At 41.1% G+C, this 19,988-nt stretch overlaps 1 protein-coding gene across 3 annotated transcripts in view; it reads left to right on the top strand.

Moving 5' to 3' along the window:
* LOC133610871 (tubby protein homolog) overlaps positions 1–19,988 on the top strand; it is a 31,374-nt gene that overhangs the window by 7,333 nt on the left and 4,053 nt on the right. For 2 of the 3 annotated variants that reach the window (XM_061967581.2, XM_061967580.1), the window contains 8 exons: positions 1,319–1,475; positions 1,550–1,723; positions 2,240–2,374; positions 5,991–6,134; positions 12,938–13,095; positions 13,171–13,332; positions 16,729–16,841; positions 17,945–18,059. In XM_061967581.2, coding sequence (XP_061823565.1) covers positions 1,319–1,475; positions 1,550–1,723; positions 2,240–2,374; positions 5,991–6,134; positions 12,938–13,095; positions 13,171–13,332; positions 16,729–16,841; positions 17,945–18,059 — 1,158 coding nt within the window. The remainder of the gene's footprint in view (positions 1–1,318; positions 1,476–1,549; positions 1,724–2,239; positions 2,375–5,990; positions 6,135–12,937; positions 13,096–13,170; positions 13,333–16,728; positions 16,842–17,944; positions 18,060–19,988) is intronic. The other variant, XM_061967582.1, reaches the window with a different exon arrangement.

Genomic DNA, 19,988 nt, shown 5'->3' with positions numbered 1-19,988 from the left:
CGTTCTATTTTATCCACTAGCGACGCTGAGATCATTATTCATGCGTTCGTTACGTCTCGTCTCGACTACTGTAACGTATTATTTTCGGGTCTCCCTATGTCTAGCATTAAAAAAATTACAGTTGGTACAAAATGCGGCTGCTAGACTTTTGACAAGAACAAGAAAGTTTGATCATATTACGCCTATACTGGCTCACCTGCACTGGCTTCCTGTGCACTTAAGAAGTGACTTTAAGGTTTTACTACTTACGTATAAAATACTACACGGTCTAGCTCCGTCCTATCTTGTCGATTGCATTGTACCATATGTCCCGGCAAGAAATCTGCGTTCAAAGAACTCCGGCTTATTAGTGATTCCCAGAGCCCAAAAAAAGTCTGCGGGCTATAGAGCGTTTTCTATTCGGGCTCCAGTACTATGGAATGCCCTCCCGGTAACAATTAGAGATGCTACCTCAGTAGAAGCATTTAAGTCCCATCTTAAAACTCATTTGTATACTCTAGCCTTTAAATAGCCCCCCTGTTAGACCAGTTGATCTGCCGTTTCATTTCTTTTCTCCTCTGCTCCCCTTTTCCTTGAGGGGGGGGGGCACAGGTCCGGTGGCCATGGATGAAGTGCTGGCTGTCCAGAGTCGGGACCCGGGGTGGACCGCTCGCCTGTGCATCGGCTGGGAACATCTCTACGCTGCTGACCCGTCTCCGCTCGGGATGGTGTCCTGCTGGCCCCACTATGGACTGGACTCTTACTATTATGTTGGATCCACTATGGACTGGACTCTCACAATATTATGTCAGACCCACTCGACATCCATTGCTTTCGGTCTCCCCTAGAGGGGGGGGGTTACCCACATATGCGGTCCTCTCCAAGGTTTCTCATAGTCATTCACATCGACGTCCCACTGGGGTGAGTTTTTCCTTGCCCGTATGTGGGCTTTGTACCGAGGATGTCGTTGTGGCTTGTGCAGCCCTTTGAGACACTTGTGATTTAGGGCTATATAAATAAAGATTGATTGAGATTGAGATTGATTGAAATAAACTACATGATGTTAGTGCATCAGTTGAGGAAAATGAGCAAACTGCATGAATAACATCCTGTCATTTGATTTTGATAGCATTTTTTATCTTGATAGATTGAAAATTAACACCAGTGAGTTGACTAATGAACATTATCACATAATATATTCAGAAAATATAAATAACGACAAATGAAGATAGAATACTATTAACCGCAACATGTAAGTGTAAAAAAAACAACAACAACATTATGATTTGTATAATTTCCAAATGTGCTTGTTCCATTTTCAAATGTGTTTGTGACCCAGCGCTCCATTCTAATGAAGAAGCAACTGAAGAAGCGTGCAGATTGTCAAATGGTGATCGCCAACCGGGACACTCGCCAAAAGAACCGCAAGCAAAAAGGCCGTTCGGATGAGATGGCGCTTCTGATCAACCAGTCCCTCAGCAACATCTCGCTAAGTGGTAAACATCACTTCACTCACTGGCACGTCTTTGCAACATCCAAATACACAACACCGTCACGTTTGTCTGTGAAGATCAGGTGGAACACGCCCACGTCAACCCGTTGGACGTTATCACGCAGGGCGAGTGCGATGAGATGGAAACCATGACGCCAGAGGAGATGCCCGACGCGCCTAAAAAGATCGACATGGACACTGAACAAGAGGAAGAGGAGGCGAAGAAGACGAAGAAGAGAGAGAAACTTAAACGTAAGTCTGGATAATGATGCTGGTCCACACATCTGGAGGATGCCTGGTGGGATACGTTGTGCTCTCAACAAGTTGCATTAAGGAACATCACGTGATTACATTTGTACCATTTAATAAAGGCTGAAAAGAAGTAGGAAGAAGCAGAGTTTATGGGGCCTCGTAACCCTAATTTTGGCTCACAACCTAAACCATAGCAATTAGCCGAGAGACAGCCAGTAAGTTGGTGCACTTGTATCCCGAGGTACCACCAGTTTAAATTTGAGGCACACTTCCTGTCCCTTACATTAATGTGTATCGATTGGGAACATGTACCAAATCTGTACCAAAAAATTCATATATTAACAACGTACCGTATTTTTCGGACCATAAGTCGCAGTTTTTTTCATAGTTTGGCTGGGCTCCATTGCGACTTATATAGGTTTTTTTCCTTTTTTATAATGCATTTTCGGCAGGTGCGACTTATACTCCGAAAAATACGGTACTCTTTAATTTGCGATTTAAAAAAATCTGTTTTAGCTGTGGAGGAGAACGATGGACAGGAGGAGACAAAAGACAAGGAGAAAAAAGACCGAAAAATAAAAAGGAAGGACAACGAAAAAGACTGCAAGGAGGGTCAGAAGACAAACAAAAGGACCAAACAAGAGCGCAAAAGTAAGTGTAGCAGTGATTGTCATGATACATATATATACATATACACATACATACATACATACACATACATATATATATATATATATATATATATATATATATATATATATATATATATATACATACATACATATATACACATATACATACATACACATATACATACATAATATATATATATATATATTACTGCCCTAGATCATTTTCATTACATTTCAGCGGTTTAAATGGAAGTGAACTCATTTACGCTCATCGATATCTGGTGGTTAAGGGCCACCATTACACTAAAACAATATTTTCTTGTTTTTCAAATCAGCAAAAATGCGATTTTTTCGGTTTTCATGGAATAAGCTTAGTAACACAACAGAATTACAGTCTGTTAAAAAGAGGCAGTTTTAAAGGGAGTTAAAACTGCCTCTTTTTAACGGGGCTAATAAAGATCTTAAGAGAAAGTGTGTATATTTTATGTATACATTCTATTCTAACAAAGTTGCAATCAAAAACACAATTCAATTTAAAAAAATAAAATAAAATAAAATAAACTTCCCTTTTGGCCCTAGGGTGCAGAAGGGTTAACATATATTCCAAAATTATTTTGTTAAAATTAAAATAAATACTAAAATATCTGCTTGTTACCCTGTTATATGATTTCAAAGCAAGCTATTCAGTTCCTATGTAAAACAATTTAATCATCAAGTGCATAGGCAATTGAGTATTTAGGGACGGGTCTTTTTCACATTTGAACTGATACAGTGTGATACCGGTACGCAACTGTACCAAATTCTGATACTTTTGTGTGTGTTCAAGTGTTTAATAAATGTTAATTTGTTTAATAATAAAATCCCACTTTATAATTTAACAGTGAGCTGATAGTGATAACTGTGCTGTCCAGTTATTTATTGTTTTACTAGACTTCTGAGTCTCGTTTGCAAGTTTTATATATTGGATTTTGCATGCAGTTGTAATTTCAAAACAATGTGTTGCCTAGTCAAGGAGTAGTCTTTGCCATGAAGCGGAAAGTCTCGTCTTTTTTGCGCCCTAAAAAGTGTTGTGTTTATTACACACCATCTCTTTTGATTGTACCATGCATTTTAGTTGTAGTTTATTACAAAACGTGGACATTTGGAAATTGCTAATGCTAATTAGCACCATGTATTCGGCACAGCCAATGTCAATTAGTATCAAGCTAGCGCATATTGGAAAAGTAGAGCCTTACTTTACATTCAAGCATTTTCTATCAGGCACACTTGCTTTGTTGGCTGAGTCCTCTCAGAGTGCTGCTTACCCCGCCAAGTGACGTCCCGTGCGACAAAGGTACCAGAGTATGGCACAGTTTAATTTGACATGACTCAATACTTGGTAGTACCGATGGAATTCGGTCAGTGCCAAGTATAGGCCTACCTATGTGTAGTAATATCCTGAGGCGATTGTACACATATTCATATATACTGTATTCACTGTTAAAGGGCAGCCATAACTGCAGTGGGACCTTTATTGAAAACGAGTTTGACACCCCTGCACAGAAGTAAAGGTGTGTGGAAAGTGTGTGTGGGAAATGTTGTCCATTCGTCACTGAACATAGAATTGTCCAAAATGTCCAGTTTGCCAATAAACTCCAATAAGTATTTTCCGTTAAAACCATACTATACCAGTTTGTTACGTTCTTGTGTTGGAGTTGTTGGTGTGGACCCCAGGATGCAGAGCAAAGAAGGCAAAGTGAAGGTAAAAGCTCTCTTAGCATGCTTGGGGGAAAAAAACAAGGCCAGGCCAAATAAATCTAGTGCAGGGTGGAAATGCACAGAGGACAAACACTTGTCAAGCTACAAAGCACAATGATCCATAGCAAACAAGGAGCAACAGCCAAAAATGTTCCCGACCCCTGCATTAACTAATAGAAAACATGTGTGCTGGTAGGAAACAGAACAGAAAGTGAAGCAAAATAGGAACACCAGAACAGGAAATTATATAAAACACAGCAAAATAGCGAACAGTCAAAACTGTCATGTAGGATCCTAACACCGATCAACCCGGTTACATTTTCCCAGGTTTAACTGTAATATATTTTCCATTTTTCCCCCTGCGCCTCCTTTCTGGCTCTGTGTCCATACTTGCCAACCCTCCCGAATTTTCCGGGAGACTCTCCCGAAAATCTCCCGGGACAACCATTCTCCTGAATTTCTCCCGATTTAGCCCTGCCTGACTCGCCGAGGAGAGGCTTCGTCTTTCTCTTCGTTGAAGCGATGTTCACTTGGGGGTGGTGCCGCTTCAAAATGGGTTAGCATGTTTGACGTGTTGCCAGAAGCATACTCTACCGCTGCTGAACAATGTCGGCAAGCCGCTTTTGCTTTGTCCGCCTCTCGTCCTCCATTGTTTTATCGCACCGCGAAGCCGAAGTGTTCCCAAACGGGAGATCTTAACGAGGCAGGAGGGTCTTCCAGCTCTGACTTTTACATGTTGTCGTAGCCCGGTCGTTGCTAGCATGCCGTGCATTGTTTACACAACGTGTGGTACGCTACTTAATATGTCCGTGTGGAAACTCGTTCGGTACACCTCCGAACCAAACGGAAACCCGCGTACCAAAACATCCATCCATCCATCCATCCATCTTCTTCCGCTTATCCGAGGTCGGGTCGCAAGGGCAGCAGCCTAAGCAGGGAAGCCCAGACTTCCCTCTCCCCAGCCACTTCGTCCAGCTCCTCCCGGGGGATCCCGAGGCGTTCCCAGGCCAGCCGGGAGACATAGTCTTTCCAACGTGTCCTGGGTCTTCCCCGTGACCTCCTACCGGTCGGACGTGCCCTAAACACCTCCCTAGGGAGGCGATCGGGTGGCATCCTGACCAGATGCCCGAACCACCTCATCTGGCTCCTCTCGATGTGGAGGAGCAGCGGCTTTACTTTGAGCTCCCCCCAGATGACAGAGCTTCTCACCCTATCTCTAAGGGAGAGCCCTGCCACCCGGCGGAGGAAACTCATTTCGGCCGCTTGTACCCGTGATCTAGTCCTTTCGGTCATAACCCAAAGCTCATGACCATAGGTGAGGATGGGAACGTAGATCGACCGGTAAATGGAGAGCTTTGCCTTCTGGCTCAGCTCCTTTTTCACCACAACGGATCGATACAGCGTCCGCATTACTGAAGACGCCGCACCGATCCGCCTGTCAATCTCACGATCCACTCTTCTCTCACTCGTGAACAAGACTCCGAGGTACTTGAACTCCTCCACTTGGGGCAGGGTCTCCTCCCCAACCCGGAGATGGCACTCCACCCTTTTCCGGGCGAGAACCATGGACTCGACATCCCAGTCGCTTCACACTCGGCTGCGAACCGATCCAGCGAGAGCTTAAGATCCTGGCCAGATGAAGCCATCAGGACCACATCATCTGCAAAAAGCAGAGACCTAATCCTGCAGCCACCAAACCGGATCCCCTCAACGCCTTGACTGTGCCTAGAAATTCTGTCCATAAAAGTTATGAAACAGTTCAATACAAATACACGTACCGTTACACCCTTACTGACTACCCTAACGTACACCCTAATTTAATCTCCAAACTATTGTCTCTTGAGAATACTTCATTAAAAGTAGTTGCTGAAGTCTGATGGTGTATGTTTCTATATTAGAGAAGCACTTGCAGGACACCTCAGCGTCCAACTTGGGCTCAGAGAGGAAGGTGACCGGCCCCAAGGAGAACCGACATGAGGAAAGTGAGGACGAGGAGTCGGCGTCCTGCGACTCTTCTCCGAGGAAAAAACATCTCGACACGTGTGAGCACTCATTAATAATAGTTATTTTATTTCAGACCCAGGGGGATCCATATCACAGAAGAAAAAACATACAACGATAAAACACAAATAAAATGAGTCAATCAATCAAAGTGTATTTATATAGCCCTTATTTACAAGTGTCTCAAAGGGCTGCACAAGCCACAACATCATCCTCGGCTCAGATCCCACATCAGTACAAGCGGAAATGAAATAAATAAACATTTGCATAAAAAAAAAAAAATTAAAAAAAATTCACAATATTCAATGTCCAGCGTACAGGCTTACTCGCCAATGGTTCCACAGACCGGATGAAAATCTCACAGAACTGTGAGTCGGGTTAGTCCAGGGGTCTGCAACCCGCGGCTCTGGAGCCGCATGCGGCTCTTTCATGCCTCCGCCGTGGCTCCCTTTGGCTTTGAAACCGAATGTCAACAAATAATTGTTACTTGATTTATTATATTTCATTTTATTTATTTTATCGTATTTTTCGGACTATAAGTTGCAGTTTTTTTCATAGTTTGGCCGGGAATGCGACTTATCAAATAAATTTCCCCAAATAATGCGACTTATACTCCAGTGCGACTTATATATGTTTTTTTCCTTCTTAATTATGCATTTTCGGCCGGTGCGACTTATACTCCGGTGCGGCTTATACTCCCAAAAATACGGTATTTTAATTTAACAGTTGCTATTTTGGAGCGTTCTGGGATCTTGTCATATGAAAATAAAACACATTTGAATATATTGTCGATGGAAATGTATGTCACAGCCCTTATGCGACATCTCTGGCTGCCATGCAATTGTATTGTTTTTAGCGGTCAACCCCTAGCAATGGACGGATCAAAAAAGAGAAACATTTTATTTATTTATATTTTTTATTAATTTGCTGTTTTTATTGATGACTAGGTAGTTGTTTTAAATTTTTCGTCAAATTAATATTCCGCAGTCGTATGCTTTCAGAACATTGGAATGAGTTGATTTTTATTTTTGTATTCATTAATAAGGGAAGGAACAGTGTATTTTTTTCTAATGTTCAAAATAATTTGATGATTTGCTTCGTTATACCCAGAAATGCATCAAATAAGTGTTTATTTTCATAAGTCCTATAGCACAAGTGTAAAGAAACTATAAGTGACGTTATCGTCATTTTAGGAATCTAACAGAGTTCGCGGCTCTAGGTGGGTTTTATTTGGGGGGAAATGGGCTCCATTGGCTCTTTGTATGCTGAAGGTTGCCGACCCCTGGGTTAGTCAGACCATCAATGACATTCTTGTAGCTGCCCTACACTTCAACCTGTGCATGAGATGATGTAAAGTGGCAAAGCAGGTGGGGACCCCAATGCTGACAAACATTTAGCTTGCAATGCATCGCCTTGAAGCTCTTAGAAGCAGTCTCATGCTGTCATTGTAAGCCACTATGAGCTTCTTAACACTGGCTTGTCTAAAGTGACACCACAGATGGGCAGTATATAGTGGTGTGCAGTACGCTTTAAAAAGTGTGATCTTCACAGAAACTGAGCACATACTGAACTTTCGACAGCGCATGTTTGTTTGAGCATATAACTTCCGTCGCTGTCTGGGAATACACTATATTGCCAAAAGTATTTGGCCACCTGCCTTGACTCACATATAATTTTGAAGTGCCATCCCATTCCTAACCTGTAGGGTTCAATATGATGTTGGTCCACCTTTTGCAGCTATTACAGCTTCAACTCTTCTGGGAAGGCTGTCCACAAGGTTAAAGTTAAAGTGCCAATGATTGTCACCCACACACTAGGTGCGGTGAAATTATTCTACGCATTTGACCCATCCCCACAGGGGAGCAGTGAGCAGCAGCGGTGGCCGCGCCCGGGAATCATTTTGGTGATTTTACCCCCAATTCATACCCTTGATGCTGAGTGCCAAGCAGGGAGGTAATGGGTCCCATTTTTACAGTCTTTGGTATGACTTGGCCGGGGTTTGAACTCACGACCTACCTATCTCAGGGCGGTTGCGGAGTGTGTTTATAGGAATTTCCGACCATTCTTCCAAAAACGCATTGCTGAAGTCACACACTGATGTTGGTCGAGAAGGCCTGGCTCTCAGTCTCCATTCTAATTCATCCCAAATGTGTTCCATCGGGTTCGGGTCAGGACTCTGTGCAGGCCAGTCAAGTTCATCCACACCAGACTCTGTCGTCCATGTCTTTATGGACCTTGCTTTGTGCACTGGTGCACAGTCATGTTGGAAAAGGAAGGGGCCCGCTCCAAACTGTTCGCACAAGGTTGGGAGCATGGAATAGTCCAAAATGTTTTGGTATCCTGGAGCATTCACCTGTGACCGGGCCAAGTGACACCTGATTCTGATCATTTGGATGGGTGGCCAAATACCTTTGGCAATATAGTGTATATTTGTCATCAGATAGGTCATTCGTAATAATATGTCCCAGATATTTCACTTCACTGCACACACTAAGTGCAGGTGCAGATAGAGAGAAGTCAGGAAAGGCTGATTGTCTGTCTTCTCTACCTCTAACTATCATGATCTTGCTCTTCTTAGCATCGTATATGATGTTAAAATCACTACCATACTGTGTGCATATTTTCAGAAGCTGTTGAAGACCAGCACTATACGGGCTAAAAATGACCAAATCATCTGCGTACATATGGTGACTGATAACTTAAGTCAACAACCCTACAACCAGTACCAGATGCATTTAACATCGGAGACAAATCATTCATATACACATTAAAAAGGGAACGGTGACAAAATCCTGAGTTGGCGCACACCATTGCTCACATGGAATGAATCTGATAACATACTTTGCCATCTTGATGAGAAAACCAAGATTCTGTTTTAACAACCCAGGGACACCACTTTAAGACAATTTAAAATAGAACTTTTCATGATTAACTCTATCGTATGCTTTATAACAGGGGTCCCCAAACTACGGCCCACGGGCCAGATACGGCCCGCCAGCGTCCAAAATCCGGCCCGCGTGTAGTACCAAGTAAAAAAAATAAAAAATAAAAATTTATTTTTTATTTTTTTTAACTATTATTTTTTTAATCTGTTCTTTTTCACCCATCCATCAATCCATTTTCTACCGCTTGTTACTGGGTCTCCTAGGCAGATATGGCACGCCAGCGTCCAAAATCCGGCCCGCGAGTAGTCCTGGCTAAAAAGTAAATAAAAATTGTGTTTATTTATTTTTTGATTATAATTTTTTTTAATCTGTCCTTTTTCACCCATCCTAAAATCCATTCTCTACCGCTTGTTACTGGGTCTCCTAGGCAGATAAGGCACGCCAGCATCCAAAATCCGGCCCGTGGGTAATACCAAGTAAAAAAAAAAAAAATACATACATACACATACAAATATACACACATACATACATATATATATATATATATATATATATACACACACACACATGTATGTATGTGTGTATATATATATATATGTGTATGTATGTATGTATGTATATATATATATATATATATATATATATATATATATATATATATATATATATATATATATATATATATATATATATATATAGGCATTGTCACTGGCTGCACAATTTCAGTGATTTTATTTTCTGCAGCTATGAACCTTCTTGTCAAGTCGGCAGAGAAGTTATGTCGAGGCGCAGTCCTTGCAAGCGGAATCCAGATGCTGCCCATTAGAGCGTTCATGGATGACCTTACCATCACAGCAAGATCAGTGCCAGAAGGAAGATGGATTTTGGAGGACTTGATTGAGCTCACCAATTGGGCAAGGATGGAGTTCAAACCGGCAAAGTCCAGAAGCCTGGTTCTGAAGAAAGGGCATGTTCAGGACCAGTTTCGCTTTAAAATCATGGAGAACTTCATCCCAACGGTCCAAGAGAAACCTGTGAAGTGCTTGGGGAAGTGGTACAGGGCAGAACTCAATGACCGACTGAGTGTGAAAGAAATGCTTAGCCAAGCAGAAGCCTGGATGACGTCCCTCGAAAAGAGCGGCCTCCCAGGCAAGTATAAGGCCTGGGGTTACCAACATGGGGTTCTCCCCCGTCTGCTCTGGCCACTCCTGGTTTATGAGGTACCTGTATCCACAGTTGAGAGTCTGGAGAGGAAGTTGAACACCTACTTGAGGAGATGGCTGGGTGTCCCAAGAAGCTTCTGTTCCATTGGACTGTACAGCACAGGAAGCAATCTACAGCTGCCAATAACATCAGTGGTGGAGGAGTACAAGGTGACAAAAACACGCCAGGCCATGATGCTATGAGACAGCAAAGACGAGCGAGTACGGCAGGCAGGCATTGTCGTCAGGTCAGGCAGAAAGTGGTCAGCCAGCAAATAACTGAGGGAAGCGGAGGATCGACTGAATCACGCGGACATTGTGGGATCAGTAGCCCAGGGAAGACTTGGTCTGGGTTGCTCATCCAGAACAAGATGGAACAAAGCTGACCCAAAGGAGCGGCGAGGCTTGGTGCAGAGGGAGGTCCGAAAGGCTGAGGAGGAAAGCAGGTATGTCAAGGCAGTAGCCATGAAAAAACAAGGCAGCTGGACTAGATGGGAGAGTGTAAAAGACAGATCTCTAACCTGGCAGGACATCTGGAGCATGGAAGGCCACCGGATCAAGTTCCTGCTGTGTTCTACATATGATGTCCTGCCCACCCCATCAAACCTCCATACTTGGGGAATGGTAGAGAGCCCCAGCTGCACACTCTGCGGGAAGATAGCTAACCTGGAGCATGTCCTCTCCTCTTGTCACTCAAGTTTAGCAGATGGCAAGTTCCGGTGGCGTCATGACCAGATCCTTGCTCAGCTGGCAGAGGGTGTTGAGCAGGCCAGGAAGAAGACAAGGCACCTCTCTAATGGGCCTCGCTTCATCCACTTCCTCAGGGCAGGTGAAAGCGCAGCAGCAGGAGGGAGGAACAAAGGAGTCCTGGCCACGGCAAACGACTGGGAGACGCAGGCCGACCTGAAGAAGCAGCTCAAATTCCCAGAGGAGATAGCCCACACTACCCTGAGACCTGATATTGTTCTGTGGTCTAGAGGAACCAAACAGGTGGTGCTTATCGAGCTGACAGTACCTTGGGAAGAGAGGATGGAGGAGGCGTACGAACGCAAGCTCAGGAAGTACCAAACCCTCATCCTCGAGAGCCAGCAAAATGGATGGAAGGCCTGGAACCTACCGGTGGAGGTCGGCTGTAGAGGTTTTGCGGGGCGGTCGCTCTGGAGAGCCCTCGGACTGCTAGGGATCGAGGGGCTGGCTAGGAAGCGGCTGGTAGCCAACACCACTAAAAGGGCAGAGGAAGCATCACGCTGGATTTGGATACAAAGAAAGGTGCGGTGGCAGAGCCGACCTACTGAAGGACTAGGGACATAGAGTTGGGTGGCATTCGGCAGGGGTAGATCCAGGACGCTGGATCTGCCGTCGAGCCCCTCCGAAGCGTCATGGGCTTAATTCGACGAAACGTTGATGACGGTGGGTGCCCATTTGAGAACCTGCTGATGCCAACCAACTCATGTCCAGTTGAGGTATGCGGTCAAGCTTAGTCTTGGCTCAGGGAGGCGGACGTCCCTGCCATGCAGAGTCCCGCCGGTGCCTTGATGGAAGGAGAGATGAAGAGAGCGAGGCCACAGGCTCACAGATGGTGCAGGGGCGAGTACCTGTAAAGGTGAGCCAGTTGCGATACCCTTATCGTATTTTGCATACATATATATATATATATATATATATATATATATATATATTATATATATATATATATATCACACACACACACACTATATATATATATATATATATACATACACATACATTTTTTATTTTTTTTGAATTTTATTTTATTTTATTTATTTATTTATTTTTTAATCTTTCCTTTTTCGCCCATCCATCAATCCATTTTCTACCGCTTGTTACTGGGTCTCCTAGGCAGATACGGCACGCCAGCGTCCAAAATTCCGGCACCTCGGGTAGTCCCGACTAAAAAAAAAAAAAAAAAAGGTATATATATAAAAAAAATTTAATCTGTCCTTTTTCGCCCATCCATCAATCCATTTTCTGCCGCTTGTTATTGGGTCTCCTAGCCGCTCAAGCAAATCATATTGTCTAAAAATGCATTTTCCCAGCGGTAACGGGACGTCATCACGCTTGCGCCACAAAGGCGGCAAGTGCGCGATCTTTCAGTCAATTAGTGCACGAGGGGGAAAAAAATGGCGAAATCGTTGGGGAAACATAAATTAGACTCCGAGTGTAGAGTTTTTAAACATCAGTGGACATATGACTTTTGTTCGGTTTAAGGAAAAGATATATATATATATATATATATATATATAGCGCGACCCCGGTCAAATTTTTTTAACCCAATACGGCCCCCGGGTCAAAAAGTTTGGAGACCCCTGCTTTAGAATCATCAATAAAGCATATAAACATTGTGGAATTCTGTCTGTTATATTTATCTAAAATCTCATTCAGAGCAAAAATACACAAGTCAGTGTCATGCTTATGCTTAAAACCAAATTGGTTGTCAGTGGTTAAAAGGTACTTCTCCAGTCTACTCTGTAGAACTGACTAATACTTTGGACAGGACACTTGCCAGGGCTATTGGCCTATAATTATCATCATTATAAATCTAGAAATGTACTTATACCACACTGCAATGATTTTCATTGTAAATTCACAGCAAATTACTTGCTAAAATGCATTGCCTTCACAGTAACATTGACAGTATTTTACTGTGAAATAAGAGTTAACTGCAGTGAAAAAGTCATTATAGAGTGAAAAAATACTGTTAAATGCTGTGGTAAATGTTTGTGAATATTTCGACAGCAAGGTGCCAAATAAGCGACGAGAGCAAAGACGAGGAGGTTCAGACGGACGTAAAAGAGCGAAAGAAGAAGAAAGGAGAGAAAAACACACCGAGTTTAGCATCCCTCAACTCCAACTACAAGGAGGGCTCGTCTTCAGGCAGTGAATCCAACAACAGAGTGAGACGTCAACCACTAAAATACATAAGCATCCAATTCCAATGGATGAACGGAACTTGGCTTTTGTGACTGCAGACTGCTTCCCCGATATCCCTGGAGGACCTCGAGAAGTTCGCCTTGCGTCCCGCCCCCAGAGACATGACCATCCAGTGTCGGGTCACCAGGGACAGGAGAGGCGTGGAGAAGGGCATGTACCCCACCTACTACCTCCACATGGAGAAGGACGACGGCAAGAGGGTTGGTTCTTCAACAATGTGTTTGTATTGATATTGCATGCACAAGCTATTGATAACAAATACAAGAGCTGCATCAAACATGTCTGTATGCTCACATTGAACCATACATTTGTCATTATTGTTTTAGCTCACGGTCGTTTCACAAATAAAGTAACCAAAGCAGTTCAAAAGTTTGTAGTTTTACACTATAACCACAATAATATACAATTTACAAAATAAATAGTTCACACATTGACCCAATTATAAGACGACCACTGTTTTTCAAAACATATTTTACCTTTTTTGTCCCTGGATATCAGTGAAATAAGTCGTAGAGGGCAATAAAAAGGATATCCTGTCACTCCACCACTATTTTAAAATCAGCAGAATTCCTCCTCTGTGGAGACACGTTTCTTTCACTGTGTGTGAGTGACAGGAAGAAAAGCTTGGTGAGAAATTGTTTGGTGCCACCTGCCGCTTCGCGTGTATAAATCTCTAGACCAGGGCTGTCAAACTCGTTTTCGTCACATATGCATATATACACACATATACATATACATACATACATACATACATACATACATGTGTGTATACATATACATATATATATATACACACATATACACACACACACACATATATATATATATATATATATATATATATATATATATATATATATATATATATATATATATATACACACACACATACTGTATATATACACACACACATATACATACACATATATATATATACTGCATATATATATACACACACATGTATATACACACATACACACACACATATATACACACACACACATATATAGACATATATATATATATATAAATACATATACACACACGTGTATGTATATATATATATATATATATATATATGTCTTAATAAGGTTATCCAAAAAATAGTGCTCGATACCGTAGTAGAGCGCAATATATGTATGTGTGGGAAAAAAATCACAAGACTATTTTAATCTCTACAGGCCTGTTTCATGAGGGGGGGTACCCTCAATCGTCAGGAGATTTTAATGGGAGCATTCGCATACCATGGTTTATATAGGGCACAGAGTGGGTGGGTACAGGCTGGCCTAGGGGCGTGGTGATTGGCTCATGTGTTACCTAGGAGGTGTTTCCGTCTATGGCGGCATGTTGTTACAATTTCGCTGCGCTTGTTGAGGGATGACAGGTCTGGACGGTAAATAATAAACAGTTTCTCTTTCAAGCATAGGTTGCATCTTTTATTACCACTATTGTAAGGTGTGCTGGATGCAAGAATTTGCCATGTTATTGAATATTCAACATTATTGTCTTTGAGGTCCCAAATGTGTTTGCTGAGTTCTGTGGTATTTCGCAGGTTTTTGTTCCTGAAAGAAGCCTTGTGATTGTTCCATCTGGTTTTGAATTCTCCCTCGGTTAATCCTACATATGTGTCGGATGTGTTAATGTCCTTGCGTGTTACCTTAGATTGGTAGACAACTGATGTTTGTAAGCATCCCCCGTTGAGAGGGCAATCAGGTTTCTTTCGACAATTACATCCTTTGTTGGTTTTGGAGTCGCTCTGTCTGAGGGCCGACGGCTCATTTGCAATTGTTTTGTTGTGGTTTGAGATGATTTGTCGTATATTGTTCATGCAGCTGTAGCTCAATTTAATGTTGTTCTTGTTGAATACTTTTCTTAGGATGTTGTCTTTGGGAAAGTGTTTGTCAATCAGATTGAGGAATTTGTGTCCAATGTTCGTTGAGACGTTTTTGCTGTATGGGGGGTTGTACCAGATGATGTCGTTTCGTTTTCTGTTCGTTTTTGGCTGGTTTCCTGGCGTGGGTTCATAGGTAAGGGTGAAATTGTATCCGCTTTCATCAAGGGCTTTTTGGTACGGGGGGGTTGCTTGGTCAAATTCAGCTTTGTCAAATTCATTTTATATTATATATATATATATATATATAATAAAAGTCTTGAACTATACAAATTAATTCAAAGGTTGGAATCTGCACTTTTGCATGATATACTAGTTACTTTGGTAACCTATGTCACAGCAACTCAGATGAGGCACCAAGCGGTCTGGGCGGGGTTTGTTTCCACAGAGTGTTTCCACAGAGTGTCAGCCTGAAATGTCTCAGGGACAGACACAATTGTTGATGCATTTGATTATTCGATTTTTTTATACACAAATTGATGGATAACTTGTTTTGAAACCATAAGAAAAGGTGACAATTGGATATTTAACTATTTATTTTTATCTTTCCAAAAATATGTTTGCAATAAATTGTGTAACAGTATACAGTATTTAGCATGATCATATATTAAAGTTTAAAAGATATGTAATTTTTCTGTCAAAACTGAAAGAATGAATGCACTTAGTAAAAAAAATGAATAAATAAATACTAAAAAATGAAGTATTTTATTGACAAACATTTTTTCCAGGCTTTCGTGGGCCACGTAAAATGATGTTTGTGTTGAGTTTGACACCTGTGCTCTGGACCGTGTATATGAAGCAACCTTTTTTGGGGGGGGATTCAAAACTGTCTTACATTTTGGTCAAAGCAGTAGAGTTGGGATTTATGGGTCTTTGAAGGGAGCCGGATCTTGAGGAGCCATTCCTTTCAAAGAGCCATTCAAAAGACTGGCTCGTTATTATAGCTTTTTTTTTTTTTATATAGCATATATTTTGTTATCAAGGAAACAATCACTGGGAGCTGTTACAAGCTAAGCTGTAGATCAGAATAGTTAACATTTACACCAATATCACTCTATTGGTTGGAATTATCTGAAATATTGAATATAATCTTCGTTTTGTTGTTTTCATTGTAAACATTCCATAAGGTGGCGCCATATCCTCATGCTTAAACAGTGACATCACTATTTAGTTTTTTTGTTGTTTTTTTTTAAATTGTAGCGAAAGAGCATTTTCACAATACAGAACATGAATAATAACTAAAAATAAAATGTATATAACAATTGTAAATACAACTAGAATAAAAAGTAGGACATAATAAAAAAGGGAAATAATATTTTACTACCCTACCTGCTGTGTGTAAACTAATTTGCATGTCAGAAGAATGAACTAGAAAAGTGAATCCAAATTAAAAATAAAAAAAAAAGTGTATATATATATATATATATATATATATATTCAAAAAAAATGCATATATTTTTCTGACTTATTGTCTGGTCTAGTCGCTAGTCATGTGGCAGTTACAATTTTTGGACACTGTAACTGATTTCAAAAGAGCCGTTCAAAAGACTCGATTTGTTCCCTAATATCTCACAGCGGTTCTGACAGTGTCAATCAGAGGCAGCATTTTTGATATAGCTCTTATATTGGATGATATTGTGCTGTTTTTTGCCTATTTCCGTGAAAGTTAGCATCACTTTCTGTCTAACGTCTTTTGACCATTAAGGTGTTTCTTATGGCGGGCAGGAAACGGAAAAAGAGTAAAACATCCAACTATCTCATTTCAACCGACCCGACAAATCTGTCCCGAGACACCAGCTGCTACATCGGAAAGCTAAGGTGGGGTCTTTGCTTTTATATTTTATTCAGTATGTTTATTTTGTGGTTGTGTTGCGAACTGTGCTACCTCATACTGACAGATGTTTTTTATGAAATGTTGATATTGATCAGTACATTAAACAGAATAATCTGATATAATTTTTGTATTGGATGTCAGTTATTATTTACACCATAGGGCCCGTTGTTGGGCCGCCACTCAGTTGTAATACACTTTCCCACCACATGTGGCGGTAATGACAATATCAAACATACTGAAGAAGTCTGGAGCTAAAGTTTTTTAAGCGCAAAAATTATGACTACAGTGGTGAAGCTGTATTCTCATGTGCACTTTATTTTATTGACAGTTTATTTAAGAAACAAATATAAACATTTATTAATAATTTAGTTGGTTATTTTAGCTCTGTGTAATTGTACGTAAATTTGTTTTTCATCAGTTTTTATGAGTCCTTTCTTTTGTCGTACATTTGATTCATTTTTAGTTTGTAATCAGCCTGACCTAAGCCTTGATAATAATCTTTGTAATTAAAACATGCTTTCATATCATTTGACAAGTTTTATCCTGTAAGCTAGGTTAGATATAATTACTGAACATGATTCAAATCAAGAGTAAGGTTACTAATTTAGTGTTAATATTTGAGCGGGCTCCGGGCCTCTCTGTAGTGGAAAAGATGGGCCCCAGGGCTGTGAATCTTTGGGCACCACATGTTTCGATTCTTGGGAGTAACGATTCGATTCAGAATCAATTCTTGATTCAAAACAATACTTTTTTTTAAAATATATTATTGGGTGCCAGTTCTATGATTAACTATATTCCTCCCTAAAATAGATAAACAGCTCTAAAAAATATTGTATATTACTTAAGAAAACTGGTTTTGTTTAACAAAATTCTACCCTAACATTTAATAAAGTCAAATAGCAATAAGGCAACAAGAGAAGTATCCCACACTTCTCTTTTCTGAAGTAAATCTGTACAGTAGATATGATCATCAACATTAACTATATGATTTTTGTGTTTTGAATCGATTCAGAATCGTTACAAATAAGAATTGCGATTAATGGTCAAAATGTTTAAGAACCCCTGATATAGAAATGATATATTTCAGGTCCAATGTCTTGGGGACAAAGTTCACCATTTACGACGGTGGGGAAAACCCAGAGAAAAAGCCTTTCATCAAAGAGTGTGAATCTGTGCGACAGGAACTGGCAGCCATTTGTTACGTGAGTCCACGCATATTCATTCATTCACAAGCTGTTTGGAGCTTCAAACTCCCATTTCGTTTTTTTCCCAACCATTTAAAATAAATCTCAGGTTTCCAAAAATATTAGTCGAAATCTAGCCGTGATGCTGGAATTCTAAAAGTTTAAGTAAGCCCTAGTGGGAAAACCCCAATTTGTGTGTAGCTTTATCGCTAATAAGCTGTGTTTGCCCACAAACAATAGCTGTTTTTACTCATATATGTATATAAATATTTATATATATGTATATGAATATTAAAACTAATGGATTTATTACAATCTTTGCAAGCTCGGTAACGTTTGCTGTGGTCTGGAACAACATGGCACACAAACAACTATGAGAAAAGCAGTCAATGTTACACATGTATACATACATACATACATATAATGTGTCATGAGACATGTAAATATAAATTAAATACACAGAGGACATAAGTAAAGGAAATTAAATGAGCTGAAATATACCTACAAACGAGGCATAATGATGCAATATGTACCTACAGCTAGCCCATTTAGCATGTCAGCCCCGATTAGCTTGCTGTCATGCATTGACCAAATAGGCCTGATAAGCACCCAAACAAGTCAATAACATCAACAAAGCTCACCTTTGTGCATTCACGCACAGCATAAAAAGTTTGGTGGACAAATTGAGACAAAGAAGAACTGGCATGAAACATCTTTCTGTGGCAGCATCGGAGAAAGTTGTACATGTAAACAAACTACGGTGAGTTCAAGGACCGCTGAAATTAGTAGGACAAAAAACTAAAATCCCCAAATACTCTCATCAGTGAAGCATGTTTAATACAAACAGTGGGATTTCTAACAATTAGGAAGGTTTGTGTCATGTTTGTTCTCCTACAGAACCATAGTAAAACAAAAAACTTTTTTTTTTTTTCATCTTTTTCCATATTCACACATCTTTGAAAAAGCTCCAGGGAGTCACTAGGGCGGCGCTAAAGAGCCGCATGCGCCCCCCCCCCCCCCCCCCCCGAGTTAAAGCATCTGATTGATCACCAGAAAATATTGCATTAATCATGCATCAACACGGATTAATCACCCTATTTATTTTTGTCATTTTATTTTTATATTTTTCCAAATACAACACGATTGAGGCCTGATTTACCAAAAGTTTACGCGTACTAAAACACGTGCAACCTTGAAAGCACATGCAAAGCTGATGTTCTAAACGTGTGCAAAGTGGATTGTGTCTGTTAAGTGAGCAGAATAAGGCGGGCAATCCATTATGCATCTCTATTTATGCTGACCATCACAGCGCCCACAACACTGGCAGGAGAAGATGCAGATAGAATTACTTGGCAATCATCAACACTCATCACTGTATTGCGAGCAGTATTTTGCATTTCCTTTGACACATGTCAAAAGGACGTGCTAAAGCTGTGAGAAAGGAGGTGCACAGACGATGGACTGAGAACCTCCGTCCTACGTGAGTGTGTCAACATATTTGGACTGAGAACTAAAAAACATTAAACATATCGCCTATTCAGCAATTTTGTCATTTTTTTATTGCTGCATATGACTTAAGGGGCTGATTAAAATGACTTCAATTGATGCGTTTTTTTTTGTCTGCTGCCGCAATATTTTAAAAGTTTTAATTTAGGAAATCCATCCATCCATCCATCCATCTTCTTCCGCTTATCCGAGGTCGGGTCGCGGGGGCAGCAGCCTAAGCAGGGAAGCCCAGACTTCCCTCTCCCCAGCCACTTCGTCCAGTTCCTCCCGGGGGATCCCGAGGCGTTCCCAGGCCAGCCGGGAGACATAGTCTTCCCAACGTGTCCTGGGTCTTCCTCGTGGCCTCCTACCGGTCGGACATGCCCTAAACACCTCCTTAGGGAGGCGCTCGGGTGGCATCCTGACCAGATGCCCGAACCACCTCATCTGGCTCCTCTCGAT

This window comes from Nerophis lumbriciformis, linkage group LG11 (assembly GCF_033978685.3).
Source record: "Nerophis lumbriciformis linkage group LG11, RoL_Nlum_v2.1, whole genome shotgun sequence".
NCBI lineage: Eukaryota > Metazoa > Chordata > Actinopteri > Syngnathiformes > Syngnathidae > Nerophis > Nerophis lumbriciformis.
The sequence above is the reverse complement of the archived record's forward strand: the minus strand, read 5'-3'. Positions and strand labels throughout refer to the sequence as shown.